Source organism: Cannabis sativa, chromosome 7, assembly GCF_029168945.1.
Source record: "Cannabis sativa cultivar Pink pepper isolate KNU-18-1 chromosome 7, ASM2916894v1, whole genome shotgun sequence".
NCBI classification, from domain to species: domain Eukaryota; kingdom Viridiplantae; phylum Streptophyta; class Magnoliopsida; order Rosales; family Cannabaceae; genus Cannabis; species Cannabis sativa.
Genome location: NC_083607.1, coordinates 22660052 through 22678696, shown reverse-complemented (window position 1 = coordinate 22678696; position 18645 = coordinate 22660052). Strand labels below are relative to the sequence as shown.

Here is an 18645-nt window from a genome sequence, read left to right as displayed (position 1 = left end):
GTATTTTGGAAAATATAAAGCTTATGTTGTAAAATACTTTGAAACCAGTTTGTAAATATTTTGAAAACAGGGGGACCCCATAAATCATGTTACTTATCTTTTGTTAAATAGTTTAAAGGTTGAGTTTTAACTATCAAAATTTTAATTACCCACACTTTTAGTATAATTACATCTTATATAATTATTGGTATTTTAATTAAATTGCACACACGTGGTGTTCCTGTTGGACAGGGCGTTACATCACAACTCCTGCAGTCGCAGCAGTCCCAACTCCTGTAGCCGGAGGAATTGACCAAAGCATGCTTTTGCAAGCTTTGAAAATACTCGAGCAGCAGAGCAAGCCCATATAGAAGCTGCACTGGACCTCTCTTTTTACTGCAGAAGTGCGACAAGCTCAGCTTCCCAAGGGATTCCAATTATCCAAATCCCTAAAATATAAAGGTACCTATAATCCCATAGATTATTTAGAAAAGTTTAACACTATAATGGAAGTGTATCAGGTACCTCAGCTCGCGAAATGTCGCATTCTTGCGGCAACGTTGGAGGAAAACGCCCACGATTGGTTCACCCAATTGCCTGAGGCCTCAATATCGACATGGGAAACCTTTGTCGACTTATTCCTCACGCATTTTTCAGGCCACGATGACTTATAGGCCACCCTATACTACTCTGGCTAACATCAAACAAGAACACGGTGAGTCTTTACAAGACTATTTTAAACGATTTAATGCTAAAGTAACAAAAGTCGAGAAGGCTCCCGAGTCTTCGCTTGTTTGTATGTTAATAACAAGTGTCCTGCCAAGAACCGATTTTTGGAAGGACTTACAAGGTCGAAGACCAGAATCACTAGTCAAGTTCTTCGCTATGGCCGAACCGCACAAGAGAATTGAGAATTCTCTATCAGAATTGGAAAAAGGCAAGGACAAGCGTAAGTCACTAGTGTCGCGATCGCAATCTCGCAGTCCGCGAGGGAAAAATTCCAAAGGTCGAAGCCCTAGAAGACGCAGCCCACACAGACAGCGAAGCCCGAAGTTGGCCAAATCTCCTCCAAAGAAGGAGTCTTTGCCGAAAAGGAAAGGTGGACCGCGCTTCATGAACTATACCGAACTCGCGGTGCCACGTGACCACATCTACGCAATTGAGGAAAAGAACGGAGTCTTCAAGAAGTCGCCCCCGACCAGGGGAAACCGCGACAAGAGGGACCCCAAGAAATTTTGTAAGTACCATAAAGATATTGGTCACACTACTCTAGAATGTTGGGTCTTGCAGGATGAAATCGAAGAGCTGATCCGGAGGGAAAAATTCAACAAGTATAAAAGGAACGAGGAAGGTCATCCCCGAGCAGATGACAAAGAAGAAAACTAGAACGCGAGTGGTTCGAGAACACCTCGCAATATATTAACAATCATTTGAGGACCACATGTCGCAGGAGACTCCAGGAAATCACAAGAGCGATATTCCAAGGAAGCTAAAGAGAAGCCGCTCACCAATGTAAACAATCTCAGTGAGCGGCCAGAGAAATTATTTAAAAGAGAATGCGACGACATCACGTTTATGGAGAGTGATGCAAGATGGGTCCATCACCCGCATTCCGAGGCACTAGTTATTGTCGCGAATATTGGCGTAGACAATGTCCACCGTATACTCGTGGACAACGGATGGTCAGTGAATCTCTTAAACTTCGAAGCCTTTAAACAAATGGGGTTGCATGAGAAGGATCTGCGACCTGTAACGTCGAGTATATACAGTTTTACCGGGGACATCATCGCACTGAAAGGGATGATTAAACTCCCAATTACCTTGGGAACTGCCCCCGTAACAGTCAAGTCAATGGCTGACTTCGCGGTAATTGACCAGTATTCGGCATACAATGCCGTGATTGGTCGACAAATCTTGAAGGAGATGAAGATCGTAACATCGATCTATCATCTCACAATGAAGTTCCCTACTCCCGCTGGAGTAGGCTCTGTGCGAGGAATCCAGTCACACTCGCGAGAATGCTACAATGCAGCGGTCAAGCTCACGGAGAAGAAGTCAATAAATGTCATCTATTTATTGGAGGCACCACCTCCTCGCCAGGAGGTCCTTAGGATTGAAGAGGTTCCGCACACGGATGGACCAGATCTGGATCCAAGGATCCTCGATGATGCCGCAGCGGCCCAAGCCGTGGAAGACACTATTGAGGTACCTATAGACCCCATAGATAATAGTAAAGTTTTGAAAATTGGTTCTAAATTGACTTTTCAGCAGCGAGAACAACTAACGACTTTTCTCAAACAATATCTTGATGTTTTTGCTTGGAAACATTCAGATATGGTCAGAATATCTCCGCAGGTCATGTGTCATCGCTTGAACATTGACCCTAAAGTGCGAGGTGTCTGACAGAAGCACCGCAAAATGGACCCCGCGAGGTACCAAGAGCTAAAAGAAGAAGTCTACCGCCTCCTAGCCTGCGGCTTTATACGGGAGTCGTTCTACCCCAATTGGTTAGAGAATCCCGTACTTGTGCCCAAGCCTAACGCCTCATGACGCACATGCGTTGACTTTACAGATTTAAATAAAGCCTGTCCCAAAGACAACTTCCCACTTCCTAGCATTGACCAACTTGTTGATGCCACTGCAGGTCACGAACTTCTTCGCTTTATGGACGGATACTCGGGATATAATCAAATCCCAATGTATGAACCAGACCAGGAGCATACCTTGTTCATTACTGATCGAGGCCTATTTAATTATAAAGTAATGCCTTTTGGTTTGATAAACGAAGGTGTGACATATCAAAGACTTGTAAATATGATGTTCGCAGATCTTATTGGGAACACCATGGAAGTATATGTTGACGATATGCTCGTAAAATCTCAACATGCAAAAGACCATGTCACCCATTTACAGGCAATGTTTGATATACTGTGATGATATAAAATGCGACTAAACCCTCTAAAGTGCGTCTTTGGAGTTGGCTCCGGGAAATTCCTTGGATTCATGGTTAATCAACGAGGAATAGAGGCAAACCCCGCGAAGATCAGGGCGTTGGTGGAGATGCCATCACCAACTTAGCCAAAAGAAGTCCAAAGCCTCACAGGTAAAGTCGTCGCTCTAAACCGCTTTATATCGCGGTCTTCTGATAAATGCGAAGAGTTTTTTCAGATTTTAAAAGGCAATAAGAAGTTCCAATGGATCGAAAAATGCGAGGAGGCTTTTCAAGCCTTAAAAAAACACTTGGGGCAGCCCCCAATCCTGTCAAAGCCCATGACCGGTGAGGTCTTATCCATCTACCTAGCAGTGTCAGAGTATGTGATTAGTTCGGTACTAATACGCGAAGATCAAGGACGACAATACCCGGTGTACTATGTCAGTAAACGCTTATTGGATGCTGAGACCCGCTATCCTCAAATGGAAAAATTGGCGTTCGCCTTGGTAATATCATCAAGAAAGTTGCGACCTTATTTTCAGGCTCACAATATTGAAGTTTTAACGAACTACCCTCTGAGGCAAGTCTTAGCAAAACCAGAGATGTCGGGGAGATTGTTGAAATGGGCAGTAGAGTTAAGCCAATTCGACATCAGGTATAAACCGAGGACTGCGATCAAGGGGCAAGCCTTGGCAGATTTTATCCTCGAGTTCCCAAGCACCGAAGTGGCGCTCATACACGACAAGGTTGACACTGTTGTGCCCAATGGAGAAGTATGGATGTTGTACGTCGATGGGGCTTCAAATAGCGAAGGTTCTCGTGGCGGAATCCTACTAATCAGTCACAGAAATTTTAAGGTACACGCTGCTTTACGCTTTGAATTTTCTGCATCTAACAATGAAGCCGAATATGAGGCTTTAATTGCAGGATTGAAGCTTGCTCTCGAGATGAGAATTGAGTATTTACAGGCTTTCAGCGATTCCCAAATCGTAGTATGTCAGGTGAATGGAGAATATCTGGCCAGAGGCGGGAGGTTGGTTAAGTATTTAGCCATAGTATGCGAACTGATGCCAAAATTCAAGAAAGTAGTCGTGTCTCGAGTACCGCATGCTCATAATTCACACGCAGACGCATTGGCCCGTTTGGCCTCGACTAGAGAAGCCGAACTGCTTAATGTAATCCCGGTGGATGTATTGACTCACCCAAAGATAAATTAAGAAGCAATCATGGAAATAGATACCGCCCAAGAAGTCACCTGGATGACTCCAATAGTCGCATATCTAGAAAGGGGTATCTTACCTGATGACAAGATGGAAGCAAAGAAGCTGCGACAGCAAGCTGCCTGATATGTTATATATGATGGAAGGTTATATCGCAGAAGTTTTAGTCAGCCGTTACTCAAGTGTATCGACGGAGAAGACTGCGACTATATACTACGATAGGTACATGGGGGTATTTGTGGCAATCATACAGGAGGTAATTCCCTTGCTCTAAAAATCATGCGACAAGGGTATTACTGGCCTACCTTGCAACAAGATGCTTTCACTTTCGCAAAGAAATGCGGCAAATGTCAGCGAATAGCTACATACGTCCACCAACCTCCAAGCAACTTGCATTCCATCACAAGTCCTTGGCCTTTCACAGTGTGGGGGATCGACTTAATAGGCGAACTACCTAAAGGAAAAGGCGGAGTCAAGTATGTTGTAGTCGCAGTAGACTATTTTACAAGATGGGTTGAAGCCAACGTACTCGCAACCATTATAACAACTAAGTTGCGCGAGTTTGTCTACAACTCCATAATCTGTCGATTTGGCGTCCCTTACAAGCTCATTTCAGATAATGGAAAGCAGTTCGATTGTAAGGAGATGCGACAATTATGCGACGACTTGGTAATTAAAAAAAGCATTCTCTGCAGTTGCTTACCCGTAAAGCAATGGACAAACTGAAGCAGTCAATAAAATAATAAAAGCACACCATCAAAGGAAAACTCGAAGAGCGTAAGGGGGTATGGCCAGACGAGCTTCCGCAAGTTCTATGGTCATACAACACAACTCCTCGATCCACGACTGACGAGACTCCTTGCTCGCTCTCCTATGGGTGCGAGGCCATGGTACCAGTCGAGATTGGCGCAGGTTCCTTACGAAGAGACGTTTTTAACATTTCACAAAACGAAGAAAAACAGTCGCTCTACCTCGACCTTCTGGAAGAAAAGCGCGATCAGGCTCACCTAAAAAACGCGACTTACCAGCGACGAAACGCAAGATATTTCAATTCCAAGGTCAAGACAAGAGTCTTGCGAGTAGGAGACTTAGTCCTTCAAAGAGTAATGCCAAATACCAGGAACCCAGCACATGGGGTCTTCGAGGATAATTGGGAGGGACCGTATCTCATCGCAGAAAAGATTGGTGACGCCACGTACCGACTCGCAAAACTCGATGGTACTACTATTCAACGGGCTTGGAATGGCGAGAGCCTAAAATTCTATTTTTAATAGTACTCGCATATTCTAGTTTGTACTCGCCTTGTATTTATACTTAGTAATTTTTTATAAAAAATCCTATGTATAGGGGGTATATACCATGATGTACTATTGATTATATATAAAAAGGGAAAGTTTTTCAAGTTTGAAATTTTTCAAAGTTTCTGAAATTTTCTACTTATTACACCAAGTTGTAATTAAAGTCGCGAACAAAATATTTTAAATAGCAAAGAACGGAGTACCTGTGTACTGCGAGAATGTTATAGATAAAATCCCCGAGAGGATGTAAAGTCGTTCAAAAGAAACATAAACGTAAATTTGTTCAAAGTACAAAGCGCGAGTACCCTTGTACCGCATATAAAAAAAAGAGAAGAGATTCTAACACAAGTAAATATTAAAAGAAAAGGAAAAGTTAAGCACTAGGAGCAGTAGTGGCAGATCCATCCGCGACTTTGCTGATAGCCTCGTCCACGACCTCCTGATTGCCCGCAGCCTCAGCTTCCTTAGGAAGCAGATTCCCTCCATCGCCTTGAGTCTGCGTAGGCGACATGGCGCGAAAAGCCTCAGCCATCTCAGCAGCTTCTGCTCCGAGGATAGAAAAGTCAAAATCTGGAATTTTGGAAAGAGTGGTGTAAATGTAGTCAGAAACTGTCTGGTCATACTGCTTCTTCCCATTCTCCTTCTCGACCTCCAAGTCGTGAGACATCTCCTCGATCTTCATCTGGGAGTTCTTGGCCTCAAGCTCGACCAGCTCCTTAGACTTGCGAAGGCCTTCAAGCTCCCTGTCCTTGTCAGCCGCGTCTTGTTTTAATTTCTTTATGCTCTCCTAGAGCTGGGCATTTTGCCTCTTCAGCAGTTCAACCTCCTTAGAACCAGCGGCAACGGCCTTCATAAATAGGGTCATTGCTGCGAAGCCAACTCCACAGAGCGTGGAACAAGCTCTTCAGAAGGGATCCTCTCTGCCTTGGATATGAACTCCTCGCCCACAAACTTCTCCTGCATAGTCAGAAAGTCGCGGACTCGGATAGTTGGCTCGATTATAACTTTCTTCCCCTTGTCTTGTGCGGTCTTAGCCAGCTTCTTGGAGGAATCCGTGGCAGGAGTAGTTATAACGTCGCTCTTCCTCTTCTGAGTAGCGACGGGCGATATCGTCGCTATTATACTTTTTGGCTTGCGGTTAAGGATTGGCGCGGACTTCAAGAAAGTCATCTCTGCAAGGACAAATAAAAGATAAGTATAAATAAATTTCAAGGCACTAGTTAATACACGCAATATGCTACCTGATGATGGTCTACAAGTTTGTTTAGAGAGGCGTTTATCTATTCGCTCTTGTTTCTTCTCAGAAGGTTCCTTGTACACCGGCTCTCTCTGAAGACTTGCGTTCTCTGGAATCAGCTTATGTTCTCGAAGCTTGGCAGTCGTACACAATAATCGCCAGTCGCGATCTTGTACAGGAAGCCTCCCGAGAACTTCAGCTGTCTCTCTGCGAGTCTCAAAATAACTCAAAAAATGACTAAGTCGGGAAACATGCGACATACTAGGTCGACGGTTAAAGTCAGTCCTAATCCCTGGAACTTTGAATATATAAAACCACTTCGATTTCCAATCTCCCATGTTGGAAACCATGCCTTCAACCCCATTAATCTCAGAAGTGGCCCACTTGCTGAAGCAGTAGAAACCTTTGTGGAGGCCTACGCTCTTTATATCATAGAAGTAGCTGAACTCTTCTACCGTGGGTGCCCTATGTACATACTCCATATACATCGCATAGAAGGCTAGGGCTGTGCGATAACTGTTGGGGGTTAATTGAAAGGGAGACACATCATAACACTTGAGAATGGCCGCAATGAAGGGGTGAAAAGGGATCGATACTCCACATCGAAGAATGGGTACTGAGACTACCACATCCTCTGTGGGAATGATCGCAGGGTTGGTAAAGGAGAGGTGCGCTCTCTGGGTAGGCTTAGGACGTAAGGAGGCAAGTCGCAGAAGGTTTAGCCTCGTGAAAGTGGTAAGATCTGATTTGGTGACCCTCGAGACCAAGTCCTCGCATGAAAAGGGCTCTTTCAACTGAGTGTTGTCAATCGAATCGGTCCCGCTTCCTTCCGCATCTTCTTCTTCCTCGCCTGATTCTCGAGCTGGGGCCGCCCAATCATCGTCCATCTCCTCGACCTCGACGTCAGGAGCATGCCTGGAATGGACGAGATAATCACGCGCTGACACCGTAGATTTGCTGTCTCGGATTTCAATACTTCCTGGTTCAGGGAGCTCCTGCACCATCCTCTCAATGTCTGCAGAAGACATCGAGCCTAATTCTGCATCTCTGGCAGTTGCAATCTCCTCTTCTAAGATCGAAGTCGGGATAAAAATATCTTCCCGTTGGTCCTCATCTCCATCAAACGCGTTGCCTCCCGAGCCAAGCATCTGGCTATCCGACAGGTCGCTCATCTGAAAGATAGAAGATCTTTTCAGCGTGGTGAATGTGCGAAAAAACAAAGTAAGTGACCTCACCCGCATATAAACTATAAAATCGTCTTGGGAGGATGATTTAAATTCTCAAGAAAACTAACCATCCCACCAAGACGCGAAAAGTCAGGTGTGCGAGTAGAAGGATATCAGAAAAAACGGCTGGGTGTATCCCAGTAACCTAAGCGACATGCGTTTTCGAGCATCACCCTGAAGTGACTGGGAAACACCCACTATTTCGAGGAACCTAACTAATCACAACCTGCGAGTATGTCACGCATCTCCGACTGGCGATGTACCTCAAAAAACGGCTGGGAGAATCCCAGTGACTCAAGGGGCATGCGTTCCCGAGCATGACCCTGAAGTTACTGGGATACTCCCACCGTTTTGAGCAAATCTGCCAGCCAAAGAATACGTTTATCAGAACATTGGCACATGCCGCAAATGGCTGGGCATATCACATTACTTGATAACTCTATGAAAATAGAGTTATTTAGCTCTTTTTGTGCATTAAATTAGTTTTGTTCCCAAGTATTTTTAGTTTATTTTAGTGACTTTTATTTGTTTTTTTTAGTTTTGCATAAATATTAATTTTAGTATTTGAAATTAGTTTTTATTAATTTTCTTAATTTTTATTTGTTTATTTAGTCTCGCAATTAATTAAATGCAATTATGTGTGGCGGTGTAGGAATTTAAATACAAAATTGACATTTAGTATTATGGGCCATGATGTTGGACAAAAAAACAAAAAAACAAAAAAAGACGGCATTACAGAATCTGGGGGTGCCCTGCTCATGTCTTAAGAAAGAAAGACGGTAAACTTGAGTCACGAACTGGAGTTTGCATGTTTGTCGGTAATTCTAAAGAGACTAGGGGTGGACTATTTTATAGTCGCAAGGATGATAAAGTGTTTGTTTCTACAAATGCCACTTTCCTTGAAGATGACTATATTAAGAATTTCAAATCACAAAGTAAAGTAGTGTTGGAGGAAATGCTTTCAGATATAAGTCCTTCCAATGTTCCGTTCTCTTCCACACGTGAAGAGGACAATCCCACTCCCTCAGTTGAACAAACTGAGAAATCTACTACTAAAATTTCTGTTCAGAAGACAACCGTACCTCGTCGTAGTGGGAGGGTTTCAACAAAACCTGCTCGTTATGGCTTGGATGGTGAAATCAATATGGTTGTAGGTGACGATATTGATGACGATCCATTAACCTATAAACAGGTAATGGCTAGTCCGCAACGAAAACGATGGTCAACCGCATGGATTCAGAAATGGATTCCATGAAAAAGAACAAAGTTTGGGAATATGTAGACGCACCTAACGACTATCATCCGATAGGATGCAAGTGGGTTTACAAGAAGAAAAGAGGAGCTGGAGGCGAAGTCGAAACTTTTAAAGCTAGACTTGTAGCCAAGGGTTATACCCAAAGAGAAGGCGTGGACTATGAGGAAACTTTTAGTCCTGTTGCCATGCTCAAATCCATCCGAATTCTTCTCTCCATAGCTGCTGCTTTCGATTATGAAATCTGGCAAATGGATGTCAAGACTGCCTTCCTTAATGGGGTACTTGAAGAAACCATCTATATGGAGCAACCAGAAGGTTATGTTCTTCCTGGGCAGGAAAAGAAAGTTTGCAAGTTAAACAGGTCTATCTATGGACTTAAGCAAGCTTCTCGCTTATGGAACAAGAGGTTTGATGAAATCATCAAGACCTACGGCTTTCTTCAGAATGAAGATGAACCTTATGTTTACCAACTCAAGGAAGACCAAATAGTAGTATTCCTGGTCCTTTATGTTGATGACATTTTGATCATTGGAAACAATGTCAAGAAAATGACTCACATCAAGGAATGGCTCAACACTCAATTCGATATGAAAGATTTGGGTGAAGCAGCCTATGTTCTTGGTATTCAGATTATCAGAAACCGAAAGAACAGATCTCTTGCTCTCTCTCAAACAACCTACATAGACAAAGTCTTAGAGAGATTCTCCATGAACAACACCAATGGGGGCAAACATGCCTTCTAGATATGGTATTCGTCTATCTAAGGAACAGTCTCCGACTGATCCTCAAGAGATAGAAGACATGGCGAGAATACCCTATGCCTCTGCAGTTGGAAGTCTAATGTATGCAATGTTATGCACTAGACCTGACATCTGTTATGTTGTTGGAATCGTGAGCAGTTATCAGTCTAATCCAGGACAAGAACATTGGAATGCAGTTAAGTATATTCTGAAATACTTAAAGAGTACAAGGAATCTTGTGTTAGTCTACAAGGGTGGTGCTTTAAATCCCATAGGCTACACTAATTCAGATTTCAAGGCAAGTCTTGAAGACAGGAAATCTACATCTGGGATGGTGTTTACTCTTGGGGGTGGAGCAGTGGTTTGGGGAAGTGCTAAACAAACCGTGATATCGGACTCAACTATGGAAGTTGAATACATAGCAGCAGCCGAAGCTGCTAAAGAACATGTCTGGCTAAGAAAGTTCTTCACCAGCATAGGTGTTGTTCCTGGAAATGAAAAGCCTCTGGTACTACTCTGTGATAACAATGGAGCAATAGCAAACAGTAAAGAGCCTCGAAGCCACAAGAGAAGCAAACACATTGAAAGGAAGTATCACATTATCAGAGAATACGTGGCAAGAGGGGATGTACTAGTTGAGAAAGTTGACACAGAGGACAACCTAGCTGATCCATTTACCAAAGTCCTGGCCGTGACAGCCTTTGAAAAGCACCGGTAGAATTTAGGATTAATTGATATGTACTAATTAGTTTTATATTAGTGCAAGTGGGAGTTTGTTAGGTTTTATGCCCTAAATAAAACTCCATTTCAATGTAATCTATTTTATTCAACATCAATAAAGAAACAGAAGTATTTTTCATTCATTTGTGTATGTTTTGGTTCACTTTATCAATTGCTTGTCTATTTGATTTATAAATTCATCTTAAACCCTTTTCACATACTTGATCATGTTTATTGTGCTGTCATCACATTGGAAAGTAAACATGACTATGTGAATAAAGTTTCCTAGATTTATCAGACACATGGTTTTACTGATATGATAATCTACAACAAGAGTTTACTCGTATTTGGAGAAATACTATGTTCTTTCCAGAACATTGGTTAAAGTAAAGCTCAGGTTGGATGCATGGAGTATGCATCGGAAGGGACCGATATTGAACTTTGACTTAGATTTAATTAAACTTACCGTAGAATCTATTCAAGTCAATATCGCCAAGTTGATCCTAGATCAAATGATCTTAATCCTGTTATGATTAGGCTCAATCTTGAAAGGCTATTCCTGTTCTTTGATTTGTTAGTTAAGCCTACTTTTAGGTCAGGGTGATACGTACATTTTGGGAACACGGTAGTGCAATTGAGTGGGAGCGCTAGCATAAACAAGGAATCTATAGCTTCTATCTGGCGAATAGTAAGCAAAGGATGATCTCCTTCGAGCTTGACCAAACGAAAATAAATGGTGGAGATCTCATTTCACATAAGCTGAAATATCATTTATACGGGGTCAAGTGTTTTAAGGATAAAATACATAGTAGGGTGGTACGGTAATCTAATCCCTTTACAGTGTAGATCATTCATATAGAGGATCATTGATCAAATTAGGATTATAACAATGGATAACTAATGATGTATCTATATGGTGGAACATATAGAGCATTCTATATACTGAGAGTGCAATTCTAAGTTCTATGCGTGGATTCAACGAAGAATTAATAAGTTAGTGAATTTTAGTGCTAAATTCTTGATCTACTTATGGAAGCTCGGTTATATAGACGCATGGTCCCCCCACTAGTTGAGATAATATTGTTCGTAAGACTCATGTAATTGGTTTTGATTAATCAATTATAATTCACAAATTAGACTATGTCTATTTGTGAAATTTTCACTAAGTAAGGGCGAAATTGTAAAGAAAGAGTTAATAGGGGCATATTTGTTAATTATGATACTTTGTATGGTTCAATTAATAAATATGATAAATGACAATATTATTTAATAATTATTAAATAGTAGTTAGAATTGTCATTTAAATGGTTGAATTAGGAAATTGGCATTTTTGAGAAAATCAGATACAAAAGGTGTTAAAATTGTAAAATTGCAAAAAGCAAGGCCCAATCCACTAAGCCATGGCCGGCCACCTTTGTAGGCTTTTTAGGTTGATATTTTCATTATTTTAATGCCAAATAATTCAAACCTAACCCTAGTGGAATGCTATAAATAGATAGTGAAGGCTTCAGGAAAATTACACTTCACACTTTCTGAATCAGAAAAACCTGAGCCTCCTCTCTCTCTCTCTAGCCGCCACTTTCTCTCTCTCTTCTTCCTTCATATTTCGAACCTACTTAGTGAGTAGAGTAGTGCCCACACACATCAAGCAATACCTCAAGCATAGTGAGGAAGATCGTGAAGAAAGATCATCAGCAAAGGAGATTCAGCATCAAGGATTCAGAGAAAGAGATCCAGGTTCAGATCTTGATATTACTCTGCTACAGAAAGGATACAAGGGTTAGAGATCTGAACGGAAGGAGTCATTTAATTCCGCTGCACCCAATGTAAGGTTTCTTAAACTTTATATGTGTTTAATTTATCGTTTTAGAAAGTTCTTATTTAGGATGTTAATAAACATACTTGTGAGTAGATCTAAGATCCTGGTAAAATAATTTCCAACAACTGGCCTCAGAGCCATAGTAATTGATTTACTTGCAAGAAATTTGGACTTTAAAACGATTGTTTGTTTGTTTTTGGATGGTATCATGTTGTATTGAGTGTTATTTGATGATTGATTGATGTTTGTAAATTTTCGTGAAAAATAATTGCGATTCTGTTTCTGGAATTATTTTTATTTGATAGTATGGAAAAAAATTAAGGAAGTTACTTTTTTACAGAATTCAAGTTCGATTTAATTTGAATTAGTTATGATTTTTTGAAGATTCGAAAAAAACGGGGCTGTGCTGAAATTTTCGTGCGATCGCGAAAACTGTCCGTACAACTCACAATTTTTTCGTTTTTCTTCATTTTTTCATGCTTTTTCATGGAATTAACTTTCGATTTTTTGTGTAGTTCTGTATTTAAACTATTACTATTCCTAATTCAATTCTAATTATCATTTTGAATTAATTTAATATTTTTTAAATTTAATTCAAGATATTAGTGTAGTTTGAATTTGAATAGAATTAGTATCTATCTTTTTGCTTAAAAATCTATCTTATTTTAAAATTTGATTATATCTTATCTTATTTTAAATTTAAAATAAGATAATTATAATCATGTAATTTTTAAATGATATAAGATATTTTGCTAATTTTTTAAATTTTGTTATTTTATTTATTTAAATTACATTTAAAATTTGAAAAAGATATTTATTTATCTTTTCTAATTTTTTATTTAATTTTTATTTACAAAATAACATTTAAAATTTAAAAGTAGTTAGCAAATTTTTTTTTTGAAATGATATTTAGGTTGGTTGAAACCTAATTTTTCAAAATTGTAGGTTTAATTTTAAATTTAAATATTTAATTAAATTTCGAATTTTTTTTTTATTTTTCAAATTTTTTTTAAATTTTCGAAAAAATTTATTTTATTTAATTAATTATTTTCGAAATTAATTATTTAATTTAAAATTAAATAAATCCTACATCGACATATCCAACTAACCTTGTTGCAGGAGTATGTGTTTTAGCTTATGTGTAAGTTTTCAAAACCTATTATTACTTGATTGCAAATAGCCATGGTTACTTTTTGCCAGATCTAATGATCTGATGGCTCCCTTGGTCAAGATAATAATTTATAACAGGTATATTTACAATCTTCTTTCATCTGTGTATGACCTAGCAACATGATAGGACCCATCCAAAGTGTGCCTGTGTGAGCCTATGTGTTTAATTTTATTATAGATGCATATAGGTTGTTGTTGCTAAAATAAATTATCATAGTTCTTGATAGAATTTATTTAGGCCCATTTAGTTTTTGGGCCTATTCAATTAATAACAGTTGTTCTTATTAAGGTTAAATTCCTCTCTTTTGGGCCTTGTGTGAGAGTTGGGAGCCATAGAAGTGGGTACGACATACTGAACCCAGCACCCCCTCACATGAACCACCCCAATTGTGAAGGCCCATTTGCCTGATTTGAATGACTGTACTAGGTTAATTACACTAGTTTAACCTAATTAAAATTGAATAGCAACATAATTAATTTCATTTATTTTGAAATTAATTTAGAAAATCATAGTTTAATGAATTTTATATTCTAAGCTAAACTATATGTATTTTCTCGTATTTAATTAAATATAGAATTATAACCATCTAGATTCTTTCTGAAGCTTAATTTAAATTTTTCATTAAATATTCCTATTTAAGTTGATAGTTATCTACAACTAACCAACTTAAATCTGAATATCTTTTGAATTTAAAATTTCAAAATTAAGTTGAGGAATTTTAGGCATTGGTTATTAAGATTCTTTAGATATTTTTTAAGTTAATATCTTTTCAAATATTAACTTAAAATGGAATATTCTAGATATTTTTTTAGGTTAATATCTTTTCGAATATTAATTAAGATGGAATATCTTCAAATTAAGTGGTTACAACTTAATTTTAAATTTAATTAAATCTGATTTGAAAGATATTTAAGTTGATTTTTTTTAGATTCTTCTAAAACAACTTAAGTGAGATATTTTAAAATTTGTTCCATTTAAATATTCGAATTTTTTTTTTCGAATTTAAATAATAATTGAAAATTAATTAAAGTTGATTTTTTATTTAAACCAACTTTGATTTGTAATTTTTCATTATTATTTTATGGAACTTGTTCCATTTATTATTCGAATTTATTTTTCGAATTTAATTAATAATTGAAAATTAATTAAGGTTGACTTTTTATTTAAATCAACTTTGATTTGTAATTTTTTATTATTATATTATGGAACTTGTTCGATATTTATTTGAATTTATTTTTCAAATTAAATAATAATTGAAAATTAATTAAAGTTGATTTTTTATTTAAACCAACTTTAATTTGTAATTTTTCATTATTATAATATCGAATATTATGATTATACAAAATACATATATTTATTTTTTAAATAATGAGCTTTTAATCAAAAGATATTCGATCTCCATTGTTGGTCTTACAATAGTTAAACTTTTTCAATATAACCTCGAGTCGCTAGACTTCGTCCCCCTATGGATGGTTATTCGTTGAAGACTTTTAACACCGTAAGATTTCATTTGATAAGTGTTTTGTGAGTTTTCGTCTCTATTTAGACTCTCCCCTACGGTGACTACTTAGAGATAAACTCATAAAACATGAAACAATGGTGGGAGCTCATAAAATGAGAATAACCTTGACTCTCGCCTACCGGGACAACGTTGGATTCTCATTTTGATCGAATAAAAGGTTGCTAAAATGTTTAATTTTAGATGAGCTGACAACTCTATTCAACTAATGTTATCTTTGACTCTCGCCTACCGGGACACTGTATTTCATTATGTTGGAAACCTTGGAAAATAAACTATGTTAGATTTAGTATTTCTATAACATATGTCATGACTTGTTATTTTCTGAACTTGTGTATGAATTTTGAACCAAAACCTTACTTCTGTTTTATTGATGTGTTGTAGTGTCTATAATCCCCTTCTCATTCCACTCCTAGTTAATATCTTAGCAATTGAACTTGAAGTTATAAACTCCTTGTCAGAGTAATACTTCACATATGCTCATGATGGACTTTAAATTCCAGAAAGCAGGTAAGCTGGGAATTGTTCACTCTGAAGAGCAAATAGTTCATATCTCCATAAATCCTACTACTTCAAGCTTAGTTGAGAAGATAAGAGAAAGTGATTCCACTTCCTCAAGTTATACTTCACAATAAAATGAACTAGCAAGAACAACAATTAATAAACGAATAAGCAGTAATGCTTTAGTTTTCGAATCATGTGTGTTAGAGAATGATAAATCCATTTGGATTCTTGATTCTGGGTCTACAAACCATGTAAGTTGTTCATTGCAATTGCTTGAGAATTGGAATTATTTGAAATCCGGAGAGTTGAAACTTAAAGTTGGTAATGGCGAAATGGTTTTGGTTAGAGCTAGAGGAAAAGCCAAACTCAAGTTTCAAAACAGAATTTTGGAATTAGACAATGTCTTATACATTCCAAATTTCAGTAGAAACTTGGTTTCTGTTTCATGCTTACAATTGCAACAATACAAATTAGATTTTTCGGATTCTGGTTCTACCATTTCTCGAAATGACATTCAGATTTGTGTTGCATCCATGGAACAGGGGCTTTATGTTCTTAGACCAGAAACACCATTTGCCCTACATAACGAACTTTTTAAAGTAGCTAAACCTAGAAACCACAAAAAGCAAAAGATCGATGATGATAATGAAACATATCTATGGCATTTACGTTTAGGTCATATAGGCTTTGATAGACTTAATAGGCTAACCAAAGACGGTCCATTGAAAAATGTCGTCTTAGGTGAATTGCCAGTATGCGAGTCCTGCCTGGAAGGAAAAATGACTAAACGTTCTTTCTCTGCAAAGGGAGAGCGTGCCAAAATCCCTCTAGGGTTAGTGCATTCCGATGTCTGCGGACCTTTGAATGTCAAAGCCCGAGGTGGTTATGAGTACTTTGTCACTTTCATTGACGATTACTCTAGATATGGACATATTTACCTTATGCATAAGAAATCTGAAACATTTGCAAAGTTTCAAGAATTTCATGCTTTGGCCCAAAACCAATTAGGTAAATCATTAAAGATCTTGCGAACTGATAGGGGTGGAGAATATATGGATATGCAGTTCAAAGATCATTGAATTGAATCCCAATTAACCGGCCCCAGCACTCCACAACAAAATGGAGTTGCAGAAAGACGGAATCGCACGCTTTTGGAAATGGTTAGGTCTATGCTTAGTTTTTCAACTCTACCTACGTCCTTCTGGGGATATGCAATTCAGATGGCAACCAACATTTTAAATGTTGTTCCATCTAAATCAATCCCTAAGACACCTTTAGAACTTTGGAATGGTCGTACACCTAGTTTACGCCATTACAGAATCTGGGGGTGCCCTGCTCATGTCTTAAGAAAGAAAGACAGCAAACTTGAGTCACGAACTGAAGTTTGCATGTTTGTCGGTAATTCTAAAGAGACTAGGGGGGTGGACTATTTTATAGTCGCAAGGATGATAAAGTGTTTGTTTCTACAAATGCCACTTTCCTTGAAGATGACTATATTAAGAATTTCAAATCACAAAGTAAAGTAGTGTTGGAGGAAATGCTTTCAGATATAAGTCCTTCCAATGTTCAGTTCTCTTCCACACGTTAAGAGGACAATCCCACTCCCTCAGTTGAACAAACTGAGAAATCTACTACTAAAGTTTCTGTTCAGAAGACAACCGTACCTCGTCGTAGTGGGAGGGTTTCAACAAAACCTGCTCGTTATGGCTTGGATGGTGAAATCAATATGGTCGTAGGTGACGGTATTGATGACGATCCATTAACCTATAAACAGGCAATGGCTAGTCCGCAACGGAAACGATGGTCAGCCGGCATGGATTCAGAAATGGATTCCATGAAAAAGAACAAAGTCTGGGAATATGTAGACGCACCTAACGATTATCATCCGATAGGATGCAAGTGGGTTTACAAGAAGAAAAGAGGAGCTGGAGGCGAAGTCGAAACTTTTAAAGCTAGACTTGTAGCCAAGGGTTATACTCAAAGAGAAGGCGTGGACTATGAGGAAACTTTTAGTCCTATTGCCATGCTCAAATCCATCCGAATTCTTCTCTCCATAGCTGTTGCTTTCGATTATGAAATCTGGCAAATGGATGTCAAGACTGCCTTCCTTAATGGGGTACTTGAAGAAACCATCTATATGGAGCAACCAGAAGGTTATGTTCTTCACAGGCGGGGAAAAGAAAGTTTGCAAGTTAAACAGGTCTATCTATGGACTTAAGCAAGCTTCTCGCTCATGGAACAAGAGGTTTGATGAAATCATCAAGACCTACGGCTTTCTTCAGAATGAAGATGAACCTTATGTTTACCAACTCAAGGAAGACCAAATAGTAGTATTCCTGGTCCTTTATGTTGATGACATTTTGATCATTGGAAACAATGTCAAGAAAATGACTCACATCAAGGAATGGCTCAACACTCAATTCGAGATGAAAGATTTGGGTGAAGCAGCCTATGTTCTTGGTATTCAGATTATCAGGATCCGGAAGAATAGATCTCTTGCTCTCTCTCAAACAACCTACATAGACAAAGTCTTAGAGAGATTCTCCATGAACAACACCAATGGGGGCAAACATGCCTTCTAGATATGGTATTCGTCTATCTAAGGAACAGTCTCCGACTGATCCTCAAGAGATAGAGGACATGGCGAGAATACCCTATGCCTCTGCAGTTGGAAGTCTAATGTATGCCATGTTATGCACTAGACCTGACATCTGTTATGCTGTTGGAATCGTGAGCAGGTATCAGTCTAATCTAGGACAAGAACATTGGAATGCAGTTAAGTATATTCTGAAATACTTAAAGAGTACAAGGAATCTTGTGTTAGTCTACAAGGGTGGTGCTTTAAATCCCATAGGCTACACTGATTCAGATTTCAAGGCAAGTCTTGAAGACAGGAAATCTACATCTGGGATGGTGTTTACTCTTGGGGGTGGAGCAGTAGTTTTGAGAAGTGCTAAACAAACCGCGATATCGGACTCAACTATGGAAGCTGAATACATAGCAGCAGCCGAAGCTGCTAAAGAAC

At 38.7% G+C, this 18645-nt stretch overlaps 1 protein-coding gene across 1 annotated transcript; it reads left to right on the top strand.

The window, feature by feature from the left end:
- Window positions 1-642: 642 nt before the first annotated feature.
- On the top strand, window positions 643-1365 carry LOC133039675 (uncharacterized). The gene has a single exon (XM_061118585.1). The coding sequence runs from the start codon at window positions 643-645 to the stop codon at window positions 1363-1365; it is 723 nt and encodes a 240-aa protein (XP_060974568.1).
- The last annotated feature ends 17280 nt before the right edge of the window (window positions 1366-18645 follow it).

What these genes read in the sequence shown, in the direction of transcription:
- LOC133039675 (XM_061118585.1), top strand. Translation starts at nt 643, where the DNA reads ATGACTTATAGGCCACCCTATACTACTCTGGCTAACATCAAACAAGAA.